Genomic DNA, 20,038 nt, shown 5'->3' on the forward strand with positions numbered 1-20,038 from the left:
AGGATAGGGAGGGAAAGGTAGTTGCAGTGGGAAAGAAAAACATGAAGACATGAAAAGAAATTAAAAAAAGATATAGAAAAGATCTGAAAATATATGTATATATATATATGTATATATATATATGTATATATATATATGTGTATTTACCTAGTTTTACCTAGTTGTATTTTACGGGAAGGGGAGCTATGCTCGTGGGGTCCCGTCTTCATATCTCATTTTATCTAAACTATTTTTAAATTCATGTATTGTTTTTGCACACACCACTTTCTCATCTAACTTGTTCCAACTGTCTATTGCTCTGTGAGGAAAGCTGTTCTTTTTCAAATCTCTTCTATAGTTGTCTTTTTTTATTTTCTTTCCGTGTCCTCTTGTATTTCTGTCATCCCATTTTATCAGATTCTCTCTATCAGTAATTTCTATGCCTTTCATGATTCTGTAAATAGCTATCAAATCTCCTCTCTCTCTTCTTTGCTCTAGTGTCTGTAGTTTAAGTTTTTGTAGTCTCTCTTCATATGATAGTTTTGAGAGTGTTGGTGCCAGTTTAGTAATTGCTCTTTGTATTCTTTCAAGTTTTTTTATACATTTTTTTGTACTTGGTGACCATATCGTTGCTGCATATTCCAATCTTGGTCTTATCAGGGTGATTAGGATTTTCCTCACCATTTCTTCATCCAGGTATGTAAATGCCACTTTGATTGTTCTTATTAAATTATAAGTTTCTCCAAAAATCTTATTTATATGTTTCTCAGGTGACATATTATTCATAACAATGACTCCCAGGTCCCTCTCATTTTCTACTCTTTTTATTCCTTCTTCTCCCAAATTATATGATCCTGTTATTCTGTTTTTGCTTTTTCCAAATTCCATTATACTACACTTTTTTGTATTGAACTCCATCTCCCACTTCCTACTCCATTCTTGTACTTTATTTAGATCTCTCTGTAGTGATTCACAATCTTCTTCAGTTTTCACTCTTTTCAGTAATTTTGCATCATCTGCAAAGAAGCTCATATAGCTTTCAATTCCTTCATCCATATCATTAATATATATAGCAAACATTATTGGGGCCAGAACTGTTCCCTGCGGGACACCGCTTATTACTTCATTCCATTTTGAGTGCTGATCTCTTATCACTACTCGCATTTTTCTTTCTTGCAAAAAGTCTTCCATCCAATTTAGCAATTTACCTTGTATTCCTCCTTCATATTCTAATTTCTTAAGCAACTTCTTATGTGGTACTTTGTCAAAAGCTTTTTTTAGGTCTAGAAATGCACAATCAGCCCATCCATCTCTTTCTTGTATTATATCTATTAGCCTTGAATAGAAACATATTAAATTGGTGACGCATGATCGTCCTTGTCTGAATCCAAATTGCCTTGGATTTAGTACGTTGTTTTTTTCCAAGTATTTTACCCATCTACTTTTGATAATTCTTTCACATATTTTTGCTATTGTACTTGTTAGAGAGACTGGTCTATAGTTGGTAGGTTCTTCTTTATTTCCTCCTTTATATATAGGTACTATATTTGCTTTTTTCCAATCTTCTGGAACTTTTCCTTCTTTTAAGGAACTGCTTATTATGCTATGTATTTTGTCTGCCAGTTCATTCCTACATTCTTTCAGAATCCAGTTTGCTATTTCATCTGGCCCATGCGATTTTCTGACATCAAAATTACCCAAGTGTGTCAATATTTCATTCTTCGTTACTTCTATTTCTTCCATAGGGGGGACTTTTTCCTTCCACTCAATCTCTTCAGGTTGTATATTTTCCCTTGTAAACACTGATTTAAAATGTTTGTTCATAATTTCTGCCATTTCCATTTCCTCAGTGTATTCAACTCCCCCTTGTCTTAATTTCTCCAAGTCTTGTTTGTTTTTCAGTTTATTGTTTACAAATCTGTAGAATAGTTTTGGTTGATCTTTACACTTTTCTATAACATCTTTTTCATATTTTCTTTTTTCCTCTCTGCACTTTTGTACATATTCATTTCTATAACCAGTATATATTTTCCATTTTTCAGGTCTTCTGTCTTTTTTCCATCCGGTCCAGGCTTTGTCTCTTTTGTCTTTTAACTCCCTACAACTTTTGTTGTACCAGCATTTTACATATTCTTTTTCTTGTTTTTGTCTTGGGACATACTTTTCCACTCCTTCTTTGTAAATTTTTGTCAAAATATTCCATTTCTCTTCCACTGTTGTTTCTTCTTTGTATATTTCTTCCCAGTTTTCTTGTTGGAAGAATTCTCTTATTTTATCAAAGTTTGTTTTTTCATACATCATTCTTCCTTTTCTATATTGTTCATTTCTTTTCATATATTTTTCTTCATTAAGTTCCAGTTCAATCAATATGTGGTCACTTTTACCTATTGGTGTTTTATATTCAATCTTGTCCACTATTCTAGGTTCAGATGTAATTATTAAGTCTAGCCTCGATGGTTCTTCTTCATTTCTATACCTAGTGTTCTCTTGTATCCATTGTGTCATTGAATGGTCAGTAATCATCTCAAGTAGAGCATTTCCCCATGAGTCATCACCACTCTTTACTGTCATTTCTTCCCAGCAGATTTCTTTGCAATTAAAGTCGCCCATCATAACTATTCTTCCTCCGTCTTCCATTATTTTAGTTAATGCTATCTTTGTGTCCTCTAACATACTTTTATGTTCATTCTCCTCCCATGAGGCTGTTTTCGGAGGCACATAGTTGATCACAAATTTTCTGCTCTTCTTATCTCGGTCTTCCACTTCTATCATAATCATCTCTACTGTATTCTTTCCATATATGACACCTTTCACGTTTATATCCTTCTTTGTCAGGAACATAACTCCACCCCCTTGTTTTTTCTCTCTGTTTCTAATCCAATAATTGTATGTATCATGTCCTACACTGTTGGGTGGTAGTGGGCCTTTTAATTTTGTTTCTACAATTCCCATTATGTCCGGTTCTTTTTCTTTCAAATAATCATTCAGTTCATTCAATCCTGTTATCAATCCATCTATATTTGTGTAAGACACTCTTAGTTTTCTGCCACTTCCATTGTGTTCTCTGTTTCCCTTATGTTTTTCTTTAGTATGTCGAACTGCTTTATTTTCATGTTCACTACTCTCCAATAGAATCTCTCTTTCTCTGACTCCGTTCTTTCCTCGTTTTTTGCCTTAGCTTCAATTCTTTTCTGCTTTTCTGCCTCTCTTTCCTCCTTATTCATTTCTCTTTTTATCCATACCTTTTTATATTGATCATTTGTTGCTAGTTTCCCTGTCTTGGATAGAATTTTCTCTGCCGTTGTTTGTGACCTGAATTTAATCTTAATTGGTCTGGTCTTATCTGTACTATATTTTCCGAGTCTGAATTTTTCCTCAATTTCCTTTATAATTTCTGGTTCATCTTCCTGGACTAATTTTAATAAACTGCTTACCCTTTCATTTTCCTCCTTGATTCTTGCGGTTCTATCTGGGTTATGTTTCTCTTCCATTCCTAATATAATTATACATTTCTTTTTGTCAGCTAATTCTCTTACTATATTCTCCTTCTGTCTCATCACTTTAATAACTGAGTCTTCATTATGTTCTTTCAATTGCTGTTTGACTATGTCAGTGAATGAAACCTTATTCCCTTCTTGAGTTATTCTCCAATTTTTAGCTTCTGTAGCTATTTTCTCACTGTTTTCATTACTATTCTTCTTCAATTTCTCATTCTCCTCCTTTACATTTCCTAACTGTCTTTTTAGGTCCTCTACTTCTTCAGTTAAGTTTCTGTTAGTCTTCTCTAGTTGTTCCAATCTTTCAATTCTTTGGAGAATGGAGCCTACATTACCTAACTTACGTTCCAAGTCCTCGATCACCTTATCAACTCTCTCCTCTAGTCTTATCAGTCTGGGGGGGGTTGTGTCCCCCCCACCCTCTTTAAATCCCTGGAACATATTCTCGTCACTTTCTACTGTATTTCTCCTCTCTATACTTCTAATCTTTACATTTTTATTTGCCATTTCGTCATCCGGTGGTCGTTTCATGTTGACCTTCCGCCCGTCTGCCTGGGCCAAGTCCTCCACATCCTCATTATCTTCCATTTCCCCAGTAATCCCTCCCCCTCTCCTCTTTCCTTACTTTCCCACTACCTCACGAGCAATTCCCCCCCCCCTGCAAATACAAAAAGGCACTTCTCTTTGCGTTGGTATCCTCAATCTGCACTTTTCTTCAGAGCGTTCGTCAAGCCGTCCGTTCGTTGAAAGTGTGTGTGTGTGTGTGTGTGTGTGTATATATATATATATATATATATAATTTTCCACACAGAGTAGTGGGTGTCTAGAACAAATTGGACAAAACAATAGTATGTGCAAAAACCATACAAGAATTTAAGAACAAACTAGATGCTGAAAGATACAAAGATGGGTCACTACGAGCATAGCTCCCTTCCTGTATAACAGGGCTGCGGAGTCGGAGTCGGAGTCGGAGGGAGTCGGAGGTTTTAGCTGGAGCTGGAGTCGGAGGTTTTAGCTGGAGCTGGAGTCGGAGTTCTAAGAGTACTAGGAGTCGGAGTCGGAGTTGGATTTTTTTTATCCGACTCCGACTCCTTAAGTCCAATAAAATTATTCCTTTAACATGGTTTCCCTGTTTGGTTTTACCAGTTGCACAATTTATCAGTTTTTGTATGGTTTTGCTTTTATTTTTGGAGGCAATAGTGAGTGTGTGCAGTGTATATGTACACTAAGTGGTCTCTCCAAATGGAAACAAAAAAACAATCCATCAATAATAAAAATAAAAAAAGAAAAACACAATACTGACAAGCTATCGTTGTCAGTCTGGGTAAAAGTGTTTGTGGTCATGTACTTGTTTCCTGTAAGGAGAGTGAAACTATGTATATACTGTATATATTTATATATATATATATATATATATATATATATATATATATATTTATATCATATTTTGTACTATACTGCAATGCTTCTACTTCAACATAAATAAACATAAATTCGTGCTGCCACCATGTGACGGCATTGTGTGCCACTAGTACTAACTAATGTAAGCAAACAACAGCTGCAGATTTTGCCTGAAGCAGTGTCTCCCAGTGAATTTTCTTTTCCTTCATATTCAGTAGTTTTATCACATTTTCCTTTAATAGAAATATGCTATATTATGATAAAGCTACTTCAGAATTTGAAAATCATACATTTATCAAAAAAATTTAGTGGTTTGAAATATACGAAATAGAAACAGGCTACTGATCATGGTTACTAATGAATACGATAGGCCTACAAGTGAAGCAATGAAAAATAGAAATCAGAGTAAAGAAAATCACGAACCATTTTAATCTAATTTAAAACTGATTATGTTATAAAGACAATTTAAATTAGGCCTAAGTGTACCAGATATTTATGCTTTAACCCATAACCATAATTCTATCTATCTATATACAAAAGGCTTTTTCCCCCTTATCAGGGAGGTAGCCAAGTCAAAAAGCATAAACCCACTCCCACCCATCATCCCTTCCACCCTCACATCTTAGCTCCTCGTGGACGACGGGTCATCCCTGCATCCCGCCCACCACCCTGGGTCAGAAGCAATGCAGCAAGACACAGCACATCCACAGGAAGGCCGCTTCACTTAATTGGCGACCCTCCTCTCCGTCCCCTCACATAGAAATTGGAGGACGGGGAGAAGTCCCTTCGGGCTGCGTCAAAGTATCATTCACACTTTCCCACTCCCCAAACCCCCCCTTCCTCCCATCCCTTCCCTTTCTTTTCATCATAGTATCATCTATACACAGCCCTTCTCCACTCATCCTTATCTTCTGCCACTTCCCTTCCCTGCTCCACAGACATTCCCCTCTTGCTCAACGCCCCTGTCACCCCATCCATCCATCTCATCCTCGGTTGTTCTCTCAAATTCACTCCCTCCATCTCTGCCTTCCATACACCTTTCACCAGTCTTCCTTCATCCATTCTTTCCATGTGTCCAAACCATCCTAATAGTCTTTTATCAGCCCTCTCAGCCAACTCCTTTTCCACCCCAGCTCTCTTTCTCACTTCCTCGTTTCTCACTCTATCCAGCCTTGTAACCCTCACCATACTTCTCAGACATTTCATCTCAAATACATTTAAACTCTTCCTCTCTGCCTCTCTCAAATTCCATGTCTCTGCCCCGCACAGCACTGTCAGCACAATCACCCCTTCATACAATCTCCTCTTTGCATTAATTCCCAAATGTCTATTTCTCATTACTTTTTTAAATCCCCCAAGGCATTTATTTGCTTCTCTCAATCTACAGCTTACCTCTACCTCTACTCCTCCCTTTGCAGCCACATATGACCCCAAGTACCTAAAACTATCCACTTCCTCCAGTCTCTCCCCTTTAAGACTTACTTCTAACTCTCCACCATCCTCTCCTCTTGTACACCTCATCACCTTACTTTTACCCATATTCACCTTCAACTTTCTCCTATTACACACCCTCCCAAACTCAGTCACTAACTCTCCCAATGCCTCCTCTGACCCTGCCACAAGTGCAGTGTCATCAGCAAACAACAACTGACTTACCTCACACTTTTCTCCATTTTCCGCACCCAACTCCAGTCCCCGATCCATTACTCTTGCATTTACCTCCCGTACCACCCCATCCATATACACACTGAACAGCCATGGCGACATGACACATCCCTGACGTAGTCCCACCTTTACCTCAAACCATTGACTCTCTCCATTTCTGATTCTAACACAGGCTCTACTACTCTCATAAAAACTCTTGACTGCTCTTAACAGCTTTCCCCCAATACCATATATCTGCAAAACCTCCCACAGTGCCTTCCTGTCTACCCTATCATAAGCCTTCTCCAAATCCATAAAGGCCCAAAAGACATCCTTACCCTTTCCTAAAGCTTTCTCACAAATCTGTCTTATCACAAAAATCTGATCCACACAGCCCCTACCTCTCCTAAACCCACAATGCTCCTCACCAATTACTTCCTCTGTTCCTCTCCTAATTCTCTCAATTATAACCCTCCCATACACCTTCCCAACTACACTCAACAAACTGATCCCTCTGAAACCACTACATTCACACTTGTTCCCTTTTCCTTTGAAAAGCGGAACTACACATGCACTCCTCCAGTCCTCTGGTACTCTACCCTCCCTTAGACACACATTAAACAACCTCACTAACCAGTCTACTATTACTTTACCTCCCTTCTTCAGACACTCCACATGACATCCATCTAACCCAGGTGCCTTACCTACTCTCATCATTTTAATTGCTACTTCCACCTCATCTTTTCTTATTTTTCCCTCATTTTCCTCACCCATCACTGTCATTTTCTTTGCGCCTCCCATTGCTATCACCATTCCCTCCCTATCCTCCTCTACATTCAACAGTTCCCTAAAATATTCTGCCCATCTTTCCCTTATCGCTTCCTCTTCATTTATCATCTTTTCATCTTTGCCTTTTACCTTTTCTTCCCTACTTGAATCAATTTCCCTTCCTCTTTTAATCTTTTGATAATAGTAAAAAGAAAATATTTAGGCCAAATCTTGTACATTGTGTAATGTGACCTTGGTACATACATATACCAAAGGCTTTTTCCCCCCAAAAAGAAAAAGGCATAGAAATCACTTCCCCCTATTTCATTTCCCATATGTTCCACTCCCCTCCACCCTCCTTCCTTCCTCCTATCTTGGCACCTACTGGATGACGGGTCATCCCTGCATCCTGTCCACTGCCCTGGGTCAGAAGCGATGTCGCAAGACACAGCACATCCACAGCAAGGCCACTTCATAAATTCGGCGACGCCCCCTCTCCGTCCCCTCATGCAGAAAAGGAGTAGACGGGGAGAAATCCCTTCGGGCTCCGTCAATTTTTTCTCGTACATACTTCCTCACCCCCCATCATGCATCACAGCCTCATCTATATACAACCCTTCTCCATTCACCCCTATCTTCTGTCCTCTCCCGTCCTTCCTCCACAGACATTCCTCTCTTTTGTAAAGCCCCTTTTACCCCATCCATCCATCTCATCCTAGGACGCCCCCTCTTATTCACTCCTTCCACATCTGCCTTCCACACTTCTTTTACTAAACTTTCTTCACTCATTCTTTCCATGTGTCCAAACCATCCTAATACTCTTTCATCAACCCTATCTCCCAGCTCCCTTTCCACCCCTGTTCTCCTCACCTTCTCATTTCTCACTCTATCTAGCCTAGTAACCCCTATCATACTTCTCAGACATTTCATCTCAAACACATTCAAACTCCTTCTCTCTTCCTCTCTCATGTTCCATGTTTCTGCCCCGTACATTGCTGTTGGCACAATCACTCCTTCATATAACCTCCTCTTAGCATCCATTCCCAGATGTCTATTTCTCATTACACCAAGGTGAATGCAAGGGTAGTGGGTCAGGGGTCGGAGATGATTAAAGAAAATGGAGAAAAGTGGGAGGTGAGCCAGCTGTTGTTTACTGACGACACAGCACTTGTAGCAGGATCAGAGGAGGGATTGAGGAAGTTAGTGACAGAGTTTGAGAGTGTGTGTGAAAGAAGGAAGCTGAAGATAAATGTGGGCAAAAGTAAGGTGATGATATGTACAAGGGGAGAGAGTGACAGTAGGCTGGAAGTAAGCATTAAGGGTGAGAAACTGGAGGAAGTGGATAGTTTTAGATACTTGGGTGCGAATGTGACAGGAAAGGGAGGAGTGGGGGTGGAGGTAGAATGTAGATTGAGAGAAGCGAGTAACCACCCCATCCATGTAAAGATTGAACAGCCAGGGCGACATAACACATCCCTGAGGAAGTACCTCCTTTACCTCAAACCATTCACTCTCTCCATTTCTAATCCTAACGCAAGCTCTACTACTCTCATAAAAACTCTTGACTGCTCTTAACAGCTTTCCTCCTATACCATATACCTGCAGTACCTCCCACAGTGCCTTCCTGGCTACCCTGTCATAAGCCTTTTCCAGATCCATAAAAGCCCAAAAAACACCCTTACCTTTTCCTATAGCTTTTTCACATATCTGCCTTACCACAAAAATCTGATCTACACATCCCCTACCTGTCCTAAAACCACACTGTTCCTCACCAATTACTCCCTCTGTTCCTCTCCTAATCCTCTCAATCAAGATCCTCCCATAAGCCTTCCCAACTACGCTCAACAAGCTGATCCCTCTGTAACTACTACACTCTCACTTGTCCCCTTTTCCTTTGTAAAGCGGAACTATACAGGCACTCCTCCAGTCCTCTGGCACTCTACCCTCTCTTAAACAAACATTAAATAACCTCACCAGCCAGTCCACCATAACTGTACCTCTTTTCTTCAGACATTCTGCATGGCATACCACGTCTGGGGTATTGGCTGGATGTTATTGTGGCAAAGTAGCATGCAGTTGATACTTTAGGGTCTATATGAGGCGCCCCTACGGACCAGAGTCACACATCATTTTGTCTGTGATAGAGGAAAAATCTGTACATAGAGAAATTATGACACTTTTATACTACGACTGTCCCTCCGTTATGCTGTCCCCCAACCCCTTGTTACTTTCCTGTACCTTTTCTCTGAATATTCATTTCCTTTTTTCGCCTACCTACCCTGTGGTGGGGGCAAAAGAATACTGCCACCAAGCATTTCCACTTGAGTCGTAAAAGGCAACAAAAAAGGGACGGGGGATAGGATTAGGAGTCCTACTACCTGTAGCCCCAAAAGGGGATATTCCTAAAAAAAAAAAAGTTACCTTGGTAAGGACAAATATTGATATAATGGTATACGGAATAGTCTGGAAAACCCTACTATTGATAGTAGCCTATTGAGTGACTACCAGACCTTAAATATTACCTACAAGATATACAGTTTGCATGATTTGGCTATGGGTTTTTTTTGTAGGAATTGGTAAACAATAAGCATTGGATGCAAGAACAATTTAGATTACTTTGCCAAAGTTTCCTACTTTTCCCAGTGATGTAGCCTAGGCTACTTGTAAGGTCCTACCTGTTGTATGATAAATGCTGATTATGAGATAGGCTAAACTAGCCTCTCAGTTTGTTGGCCTAGGCAATCTCCATAGGCTAACCTAGCCAATCATTAGCAGTTTGTATTATTTTCAAAACCTTGATAGTGTGTATATACAGTATATATATATATATATATATATATATATATATATATATATATATATATATATATATATATATACAGATAAAACCTATTTCTTTTGGTACATGTTGATTATCGGGTTCTTTATAAATAATAATAAAATAATAAAATAAAAAATAAAAAAGAATAAAAAATAAAGAAAAAATAAAACTAAAGCAATAATAAAAAAATCGATTATTTTATTCTTATTTTGTTTTTATTTTTTAATAATTTTTATTGTTTTATTTTCTCTTTTTTTTTTTTTATTAAAAAACAAAGATAATCCCAAAATAACCTTATAATCCACATTTACCTTTCTTTTTACCATAAATTTTAGAGTCAAATTTGTTTTTCCTAGACTATAGGCTGCCTCTATTCATAGGGTAGTCTAGGACTCTAACCTATATTTCTCATAGGCTAGTCTAACCAACCATTTTCATCACATTAAGATGATATCAGTTTACCCTACTTATATAAAGTACAAACTACTATTTTTTTTTATTTGCAAATTTCAATTGAGTAGTCTATAAGTTCTATAATTATGAATAAAGCCTATTTTTTAATGTTTACAAATAAGAAATTTGTATAGATTTGAGCTTTAACCTCGTTATTAACGTAATAATACTGGTAGATTCAAGGAACATATAAAATATTTTATTATAAGAAATTTTTATAGATTGAATTTTTAACCTAGTTATTAACGTAATAATACGGGTGTATTCAAGGTACAGTACATATATTTTGTTATATTCTTGAAAGCTTTGTCTGCATTTTTACCATTACAGTAATTGGCAAGCCAACAATAGCTGTAAAATACTGTCTATAGATGTGCACTGTGAAATAATTTGTTGCTATTGTGCAAATAGAAAGCAGTAGGTCTCATTATTCAAACTTTAAAAAATCTAAAAAATTTGATATGTTTTATATTGAGAAAATTTAATAACCATCCAGTATAGAATAGTTTTATAGCTAGTTACAGGATATATACCATTTATAGTTTCCAGAATGTAGTTTGTATTAATGTTTCATTCATTCTATACTATGGGAGTTATAGCCAGTGGAATGTATTTCTATTTTTAATAAATACTCAATAAATATAATTATTAATTCAAATTCCTGAATAATTTGTCAACTGTCAAGTGACAGAGATGATTTTTATCTTTAAATAATTTAAACTAGCTACTTTACCTTTGTTGACAGTCTAATTAATTCAAATTATGTTAACATCTAGAACTCCATCATGTACACACGTACATGACAGTGTAGACAATAGTATATATCCACTACGTATGCACTATGCACGTACGTCTTCATGTATGTAAAAGTCAATGGAAGTGTTTTTGTGTGGTTTACTGTTTTGTAGGAGCTATGTCATGCTGGGATAATGCCCTGAGATAAACTTTGACCAGTCTCAGAGGCCAGATAGGAATGACATTAGAGCATATGTCACAGCATTTGGTGATGACTGAAAAGGGGAGGAACAACAGCAGCTATGAACAGTGTGCACAGGGGAAGGTTGTCTCTCTTTCCTGAACTGATTAATGTTTTTTATGATAACATGGTGAAATTAATTCTGCAGTTAGTACTAGGTAGGGCATCCTCCATTAACCTTTCCTCATCATGATTTGTCACATTTTTTCCTAAAATTGTGATAGGTTTATGAGAATGGACAAATGAAATAACAGATGATTTTTTTTTTTTGGGGGGAGGGGGGGGCACAAAGGAAAAAGAAAATATATAGCTTGAAGTGGCAACTCTGCCATGACAGATTTGAAAGTGCTCATAAGCTGGTAGATGATCATGAGCATAAATAATACCATTATATATTTAATACCGTATTTTCTGGCGTATAGTGCGCGACTTTTTTCCGTTGGAAGGGCCTAAAAATGGGGGGTGCACGTTATCCGGTGGTGCGCATTATCTACGGCCTACGATAAAAATTCTGCGGCTGTGTGTGTAATTTTTTTCACAACAACGTGACGATGTTGGCCGTCACAAAGTCGGGAGGCACACTTCTCCGTGACGTTCCGTGAGAACAAGAAGAACAGCCATGGTGACATGAAAGAATACACCAGCATGGGCTCTATAAATATTTGGTATAGGTACGTATCTTTCGAATCTTATTTTTCATGTTTAGATAGGCCTAAACACCATGAAACATGATCAATGTTCATGATATTTGCCCATGTTCACAGCATCCTAGTTTGAATTTTTATGTTGGCTTTGTTGCTTCACTTTAGGTATGGTACAAATTCCGTTGCGGCCGTTCATAAACTCGTGTCAAACACCTGACTACAACACCCTCTTTCGGGAGTTATATTAACTAAACGTCACCTCGATGAGAGACTGTCCTATTTCACCACTGTCATTGCAGGTTCAAAGCTAAAACGAAACAGTCTGTAGTTTGTTTCAGTATTAAATAAAAAAAAAAATGGTAAAGACGAATTATTTCCTCAAAATATAAAATTAACATTTTCTGTAAAAATCCCGAAATTTTTCTGTATAGGTATTTTACTTTCAATAAACTTTTTTAGACCATATTTCCAACAAACTATTTAAGCTACAAAGTAATATGGGACCAACACACAACATGAGTCATATACCGGTACATGTAGTTCCGACTTTTTCTTAGTTGTGTCATGATTGATGCCTAAACTGACACTTAATTTAGTGACAAATCAACAGATTTCCCAGGGGTGGCTCTAGCCAATGAAAAATACTTCTCCATGTAACCTCGTTCACATGATATAAATACCGAGGTAAAACTGCGTTATAGACAAATGCGATCGGGCATGCGTGTTATACGTCGGTGCGCGCTATCTGTGTACTGAGATAACGAAGTGCATGGGTGCGCATTATAACCCGGTGCGCATTTTAAGCCGGAAAATACGGTATATATATATTTATATGAATATACGTGCTTGTGTGCATATACTGTATATATAAAGCTGGGTGAGTGTATATGTGAGTATATTTATCATACAAGTGAATGTTCCACGTAAAAAATAATATACATGAAAAGTATTAATGAAATGCTTGCTGAATAGGTGTGGGAGGCTGGTATATGGATCTGCAGAATAGATTTCCACATAGGGGTCAAGGAGTTAAGGAGTCGGGAGTCGGAGTCGGAGGAATCAAAGGAGTCAGAGTCAGAGGAATCCAAGGAGTCGGAGTCGGAGTCGGACCTTATACCATCCGACTCCGCAGCCCTGCTGTATAATACAACTAGGTAAATACACACACACACAAAAAGAAACTCAAAAAGGATAACTATAGAAGAGATCTGGAAAAAAAAAAAAAAAAAAAAAATTACCATATAGAGTACTGGATACCTGGAGTAATTTAGATAAAGAAACATTGTGTGCAAACACTATTCAAAATTTTAAGAAAAAACTTAATGCTGAAAGATACAAAGACGGGTCACCACGAGCATAGCTCCCTTCCTATATATTACAAGTAAATAATACACAGTGGCATAGTGGTAAAGTTCCCAGCTGCCACTATGGCAGTCCGGGTTTGAATCCCACCCAGGGTGCTTTGGGTCATTATGCCAACTCTCATGGGTGGGGAGTTGTGGGTGTGTGAGTGTAAGATCACAGCATTACCCAAAGATCAGTCATATATAACCTCTGAGCTCTCTCTCGGGAGGGAAATAGCTGTCAATCAATAGTCCAACACGTGATCCAAACCCACAGTGAATCACACACAGATAACTAAACAAGCCCTCCAAGAGAGACCAATATTCCAACAACAATACCCAGATGTAAGTCCCACAAAGAAAATCCTCCCAACACCTGACAAAAACTACATTACCACGTCTGCATTCAGGACACCATCCAGTATTAAGACAGTACCAATACACAATAGGTCTGGCCATAAATTCAAAGTCCCCCAGAAGCAACCACCACACAGAAGACACAGGACACTTCATATTATTATCACCCACACTAACAATCCCCAGACAACAACACAATATCTTTTCTCTAGGTGATTTCAAATCCCACCCATAAACTGCAGCTGGTTTCCTGCAGGCTGAGGGTCTTCTGCAAAAGAGACAAGGGGCAACAGATTGGTTGATCTAGTTTATTCATGTAGGCTTATATGTTTTTTTTTTCTGTTCACTGGGCAGATGTATGAGTAATTTATGGGTTTTGTACAAGTAGGGCATCTACAGTATATGGGGCTGGGTTGGTTTTGACATCTTTGGCTAGGTATGGGAAAGTAGGCACCAGGCCACTGACCTCCTTATGAGAAAGAAAAACAAAAATTAAGATAGGTTGGAAGGATATGTAAGAGAGAACAGAATAAGTTTCTGGGCCTGACATGGAGACTAGGTACCAGCCCTTTTGGGTAACACCTCCATGCTGTGATGGATGAATTGTACCTGGAAGATATATGGGTGCTTTCTATAAGTTCTGTGTTTTCTTTTGGGTGTCTGAATCCTCCTGAATGGCATTACAGTATACCCTCTCAATTTTTTTTTTTTTCATAATTTTGGCAATTTTGTGAATTTCTTAGGCCATTTTTTAGCAGAAAAACACTCACGTTTACCCTAACTGGTAAATAATTTTAAAATAACAATGTAATTTTATTTAAATAAAAAAATTAGAAAAGAGGGGTGATGCAGTATAACTGGTAAATAATTTTAAAATAACAATGTCCGTAAATACAAAATAAAAAATTAGAAAAGAGAGATGATACAGTATAACTGGTAAATAACTTTGAAATAACAATGTCAGTAAATATAGAATAAAAAAATAGAAGAGAGAGATGATACAGTATAACTGGTAAATAATTTTAATATAACAATGTCAGTTACGAGCTTTCGTTTCTCCTTCCTGCTGATTGGCTGCAGACGACATGACGTCACAAGCATCTTCATGCGCAAGAGGCTAAACAGCTCTCTCTCTCAGTCACGCACGGGTTTTCATAGTGATTGTTTGAATTCAAATTTTTGGTGTATTAATGAGTAAGACTATCTTTAGAATGTGTTTGGAAAGCATATTTTAGTGTATATAATATCATACATAGGTGTTTTAAAACTGCATCAATAATTTTCAGATTTTTGGGATTCGCAGGAGGGGAAGGAATGTAAGCCCCGCGAATAGCAGGGGGATACTGTACTGCCTCTTGCAGGCACACCATGACAGCACCAAGAGAGAAGAAGAGGCAATTTAATGGTAGTCTTTAAACCCATGAAGAGTGTGAATATACTTGTCAAAGAAGACCTCTTATTGTGGGAGAAAAAGAAAACCATTGGCCATGAAATTAAATCAAAGAAGGCTGGACATCTCAAGGACATTGAAATAATGCAGTTTTCTGTATAATTCAAGAAATAGTCTGGATGAAGGAACAGTACAGTTAAATAACATGGAACAATTTTTGGCCAAGATTGACCAATACAAATACAGGACCCAACAAGTATAACTCTCATCCTGTATACTGCAACTAGGTAAATTAATCAGAAATTAAATGGATGTCTACCCTATTAACTATGATTCTTACTGTACTTACCAAGACGATTCCTTGCATCCACTGCTACACCAAGCCGTAACAAAAATGTAATGGTGGCTAAATGGCCATGGCGTGCTGCCTGCATCAGAGGAGTCCAACCCATGTGATTGCACAATTCTGGATTTGCACCCACCTCCACTAAAAAGCGCATGACATCTTCATGGTCATTGGCTGCAGCAATATGAAGAGCTGTGTTGCAGTCATAGTCCTGAGAATCAACAGCCACCCCTAACATTTAAAACAAAAGAAAGTATAACTAAGAATTAATTAAACAGTGGTGTATCTATTAGCTGAAATAATAACCAAATCTATGATTAATATAATCTAAAAATAAAAATGTCTAAATTCCAATTTTTTTTCAATAAATATCTACAGTAAAAGCCCTCTTATCCGGCATTCAAGTATCCAGCATATTTTTTCCGAGCATTAAATTCTATAAAAATCTATATGAAATCAATACAAATTGATAAAAATTCCCGTGCAAGGCTTTAATTGTTCCCGCCATCACCAGAGCGCACCAATGTCTGGGTCAGTTTCACACCACCCATCACAGCCCACTGCCCACGCTGTTCAGTCTCACATGTGCCAAGTTTGTGTTTGTCTCCACTCAGTTCAGCTACATTCTTCCTCAAGTGTTCCCCTGTAAACTTTCATCATGCATAAAGTTGATAAATGGAAATGTGATGTGCAAGAGAAATTCAGTGGTGAGTGAGTCGAGGGAGATGGGTGAGTCAGTTGAGGGAGATGGGTGGTGGTGCTAAACTTAGCGTAACAGATGAGACACTAAAAGAGTGGGTAGATGTGGGCAAAGACGAAGCGGTAACATTCACTCTAACTGATGAGGAACATATCAATGTGGTAATTGAAGATAATCTTGAAAAGATGACAGAGGCATATAGTGAGGAAAAAGATGACCCTGAGCCTAAGGTGGCGTGGAAAGACGCTGCAAATGGTTTAGCTGTCTTTGTTAAGTTTGCAGAGCAGTGCAGCTATATGTCCACCCGAGATGTTATGTCTCTTCACTGCATTCCGAATGAGTTTTTATTGCAAAGAGGAAAAAGCTGCAAACATGCTGACATAAGAAACTATTTTAAAGTAGGTTGTAAGGGAAAGAAAGAGCGGCAAACAGGTACAGAGCATAGTGATAAACTGGAGTGATGAACTGGATGTTGGCAAGTGAGGTGGTTTTGTTTGTTTATGTGCTTTTTTATGTTAAGTTAAATGTTTATGTTATGTTAAATGTTAATAGTGAATAAAATGAGTTGATTGTAGACATAGTGTTTTTGTAACCCTTCACTTATTTTAGTAACCCCTTCAGAAAAGTACAGAGAAGGTTAGTGTCTAGTGATGAACTGTATGTTGGTGAGTGAGGTGGTGATGCCGCAATAATGTGATGCTTTGTTTATGTTATGGTATTTACCTAGTTGCATTATATGGGAAGGGAGCTATGCTCATGGTGACCCATCTTTGTATCTCTCAGCATCAAGTTTTTTCTTAAAATCTTGAATAGTGTTTGCACACACTGTTTCTTTTGTTCCAAGTATCTATCACTCTGTGTAGGAAGCCGTTTTTTTTCAGATCTTTTCTGTAATTATCTTTTTTAGTTTCTTTTTGTGTCCTCTCATTTTTCCAGTATCCCATTTCAATAACTCATTCTTATCTAAGATTTCCATTCCTTTCATTATTCTATAGATAGTAAGTCTCCTCTTTCCCTTCTTTATTCCAGAGTTGGTAATTCTAATTTGGACAGTCTTAGCTCATATGTCATTTCAGAAAGAGTTGGTGCTAGTTTTGTTGTTGCTCTTTGTATTCTTTCTAATTTCCTCATATTATTTTTAGTACTGGGTGTCCATTGTGTTGCTGCGTACTCAAGTTTTGGTCTTATTAGTGTAGTTAGAATTTTTTTATCATTTCCTCATCCAAATAAGCAAATGCCACTTTTATTGACCTCAATAAATTGTAGGTTTCTCCGACTATTTTATTAATATGCATATCTGGTGTCATGTCCTTGCTGATTATCACTCCAAGATCTTTCTCCGAGTTTACTTTTTTTACATCTTCTTTACCAATTTTGTAATCTTTCAATATCCTGTTTTTACTTTTTCCAAATTCCATTATACTACATTTCTTGATATTGAATTTTACTTCCCACTTTTGAGTCCATTTCCAGATCTTGTCCAAGTCTTGTTGTAATGAGTTGCAGTCTTCCTCCGTTTATACTTTCTTTAGCAATTTTGCGTCATCTCCAAAGAAATTCATGTAACACTACTCATTCATCCATGTCATTTATGTATATGGCAAACATGATCAGGGCCAGTACTGATCCTTGTGGGACACCACTTACCACTTCTTCCCAGTTTGAGAATTAGTCTCTAATTACTACTCTCATTTTCCTCCCAGTCAGTAAGTCTTTCATCCATTCCAATAATTTTCCTCTGATGCCACCTATTGACTCTTTCTTCCTCATTAGTTTTTTGTGTGGTACCTTATCAAATGCCTTTTGTAAGTCCAGAAAGGTACAGTCTGCCCACCCATCTCTCTCTTGTATTATGTTCATTAATCTTGAGTAGAAGCAGATCAAGTTTGTTGTACATGATCTTCCTTGGTCTGAATCCAAGTTGATTTGGATTCAGTATAGTTTTTTCTTCCAAATGCTTAACCTTTTTATTTTTGATGACTTTTTCACAAATTTTTGCTACTGTGCTTGTTAGGGAGACTGGTCTGTAGTTTGATGGGTCTTCTTTGTTTCCTCCCTTATAAATTGGTACATATAGTATGTGATACTATATGGAAACTGACATTAATAGTGAGTAAAGTTGGTGATTGTAGACATATTTCTGTACCCCTTCACTTACTTTAGCAACCCCTTCAAGTATCCGGAATTTTTGAGTATCCGGCATCCCTTTGGTCCCAGTGATGCCAGATAAGAAAGCTTTTACTGTATCTATAAACCGAGAGCTTTTCCCCCCTTACAAGGGATGTAGCCATGTCAGAGGCATGTACCTATTCCCACCACCCCCTCTGTCAGAGAGAAAAGCTATCCCTCTAAAATTCTGGATGTACTTAGAAATTGATTCATCATCCAGCTCTAATATATTTAAATTACTATTGTAAAAAAAAATTAATTATAATGAAATCCATAAAAAGGACTGTATTCGTCAACAAAAACATGTAAAAATGTTACTATGTCCAAATTTTATATTCCTACTCGCTATCAGAAAGAAGGGATCAAAAACATTTTGTTTTGTTTTCCTCGCGAACGCGTGTTCAGAGAGGGGAAAAATACCACGTAGGCACTCCAAGACAGCCAACCCAGGCTATTAATATCTTCGTCAAATTATCCCTTTTAAAAGGTAAGAGTTAAAGTCAGAACCAGTTCTTAAAATAATTAAAGATCCCACATCTGATATAGAGAAAGGAAATGAGACGTAAAAGGGGAATGCAAGTTACACGGATGCTGGCAATAACCCCCCTTGCCTTGTGTTGTTGCTACGTGTTTGGATAACCCTTTTCGGTTCTCATAACTATGTTTCATAGCTCACTTTCATAGACTCTGTTGTAGGAAAAGTAAATCTTTCTTTTATTGTATAAAGGGGTCACGAAATGACATCCGTTTAGGGGGTTAGCCTCACCTAACCTAGTATAGAATAACCTAAAATAATTTGTAAACTTTAAGTAGGGTAATTTAAAGATTTCTTAAGAGGCCTATCCTATGTTATATTACAGGAAGAGGCATATTAACCTCATGTTATCTCGCTTTAGTCTTGTAAGGATTTCTTCTGCCTCATGAATCTTTCAGATACCCTACTCCATTTTCCTATTGATGTGGTATTTTTTTCTGAGGAAATTGTAATCTTACAGGGAACCAGTCTGGGAAACCAGAACTAGTCTCGGAACTGGTCTTGGAAACCAGTGAACCGGTCTGGAAGACCAAATGGGACGCAAGTTCTCAATTCCCTCCCTTCCCCGGTTTGGGAAGCTTTTGGAAGAATGTTGGAAGAATAAAGGCAGTACAGAAGGTCGAGTTTCCTTTCAACCAAGAATGGAAAGTGGACTAGGACCCACATACCCACAGGTCCCATGTTCTACCAGACGACTAACCGGCAGCACAGTACAACTCCTCATCCTTCGGTTTGTGTGATTGGCTGTCACGGAGTAGCGGAAAAATGATCGCTTACTCCAGAAAGTGTGTGGCAGTCTCTAACATCTGAAGAATTGTTGATATATATATATATATATACGACAATTTTTTTTTCTCTTTTTTTTTTTTTTTATTCTGTCGCGGTTCGCCGTGACAGAATGGTGGCAGCTGTTCGGATTCTTTAGCTTTATGCTATTGATTCCATCTTACCCACGAGACCTAATTACAGTATAGAAGGTCACATAGTGTAGTAGTAGAAATTTCACAAATAGTTT

At 37.7% G+C, this 20,038-nt stretch overlaps 1 protein-coding gene across 1 annotated transcript in view; it reads right to left on the reverse strand.

Annotated features, from left to right (window-relative positions):
• The window catches only part of LOC143040768 (ankyrin repeat and SAM domain-containing protein 6-like), a 696,708-nt gene that overhangs the window by 466,077 nt on the left and 210,593 nt on the right, over positions 1–20,038 (reverse strand). The window contains exon 3 of the mRNA XM_076212184.1: positions 15,623–15,850. Within this exon, the coding sequence (XP_076068299.1) occupies positions 15,623–15,850 (228 nt within the window). The remainder of the gene's footprint in view (positions 1–15,622; positions 15,851–20,038) is intronic.

The sequence above is a fragment of the Oratosquilla oratoria genome, chromosome 29 (assembly GCF_046742065.1).
Source record: "Oratosquilla oratoria isolate Oo_2021 chromosome 29, ASM4674206v1, whole genome shotgun sequence".
Taxonomy (NCBI): domain Eukaryota; kingdom Metazoa; phylum Arthropoda; class Malacostraca; order Stomatopoda; family Squillidae; genus Oratosquilla; species Oratosquilla oratoria.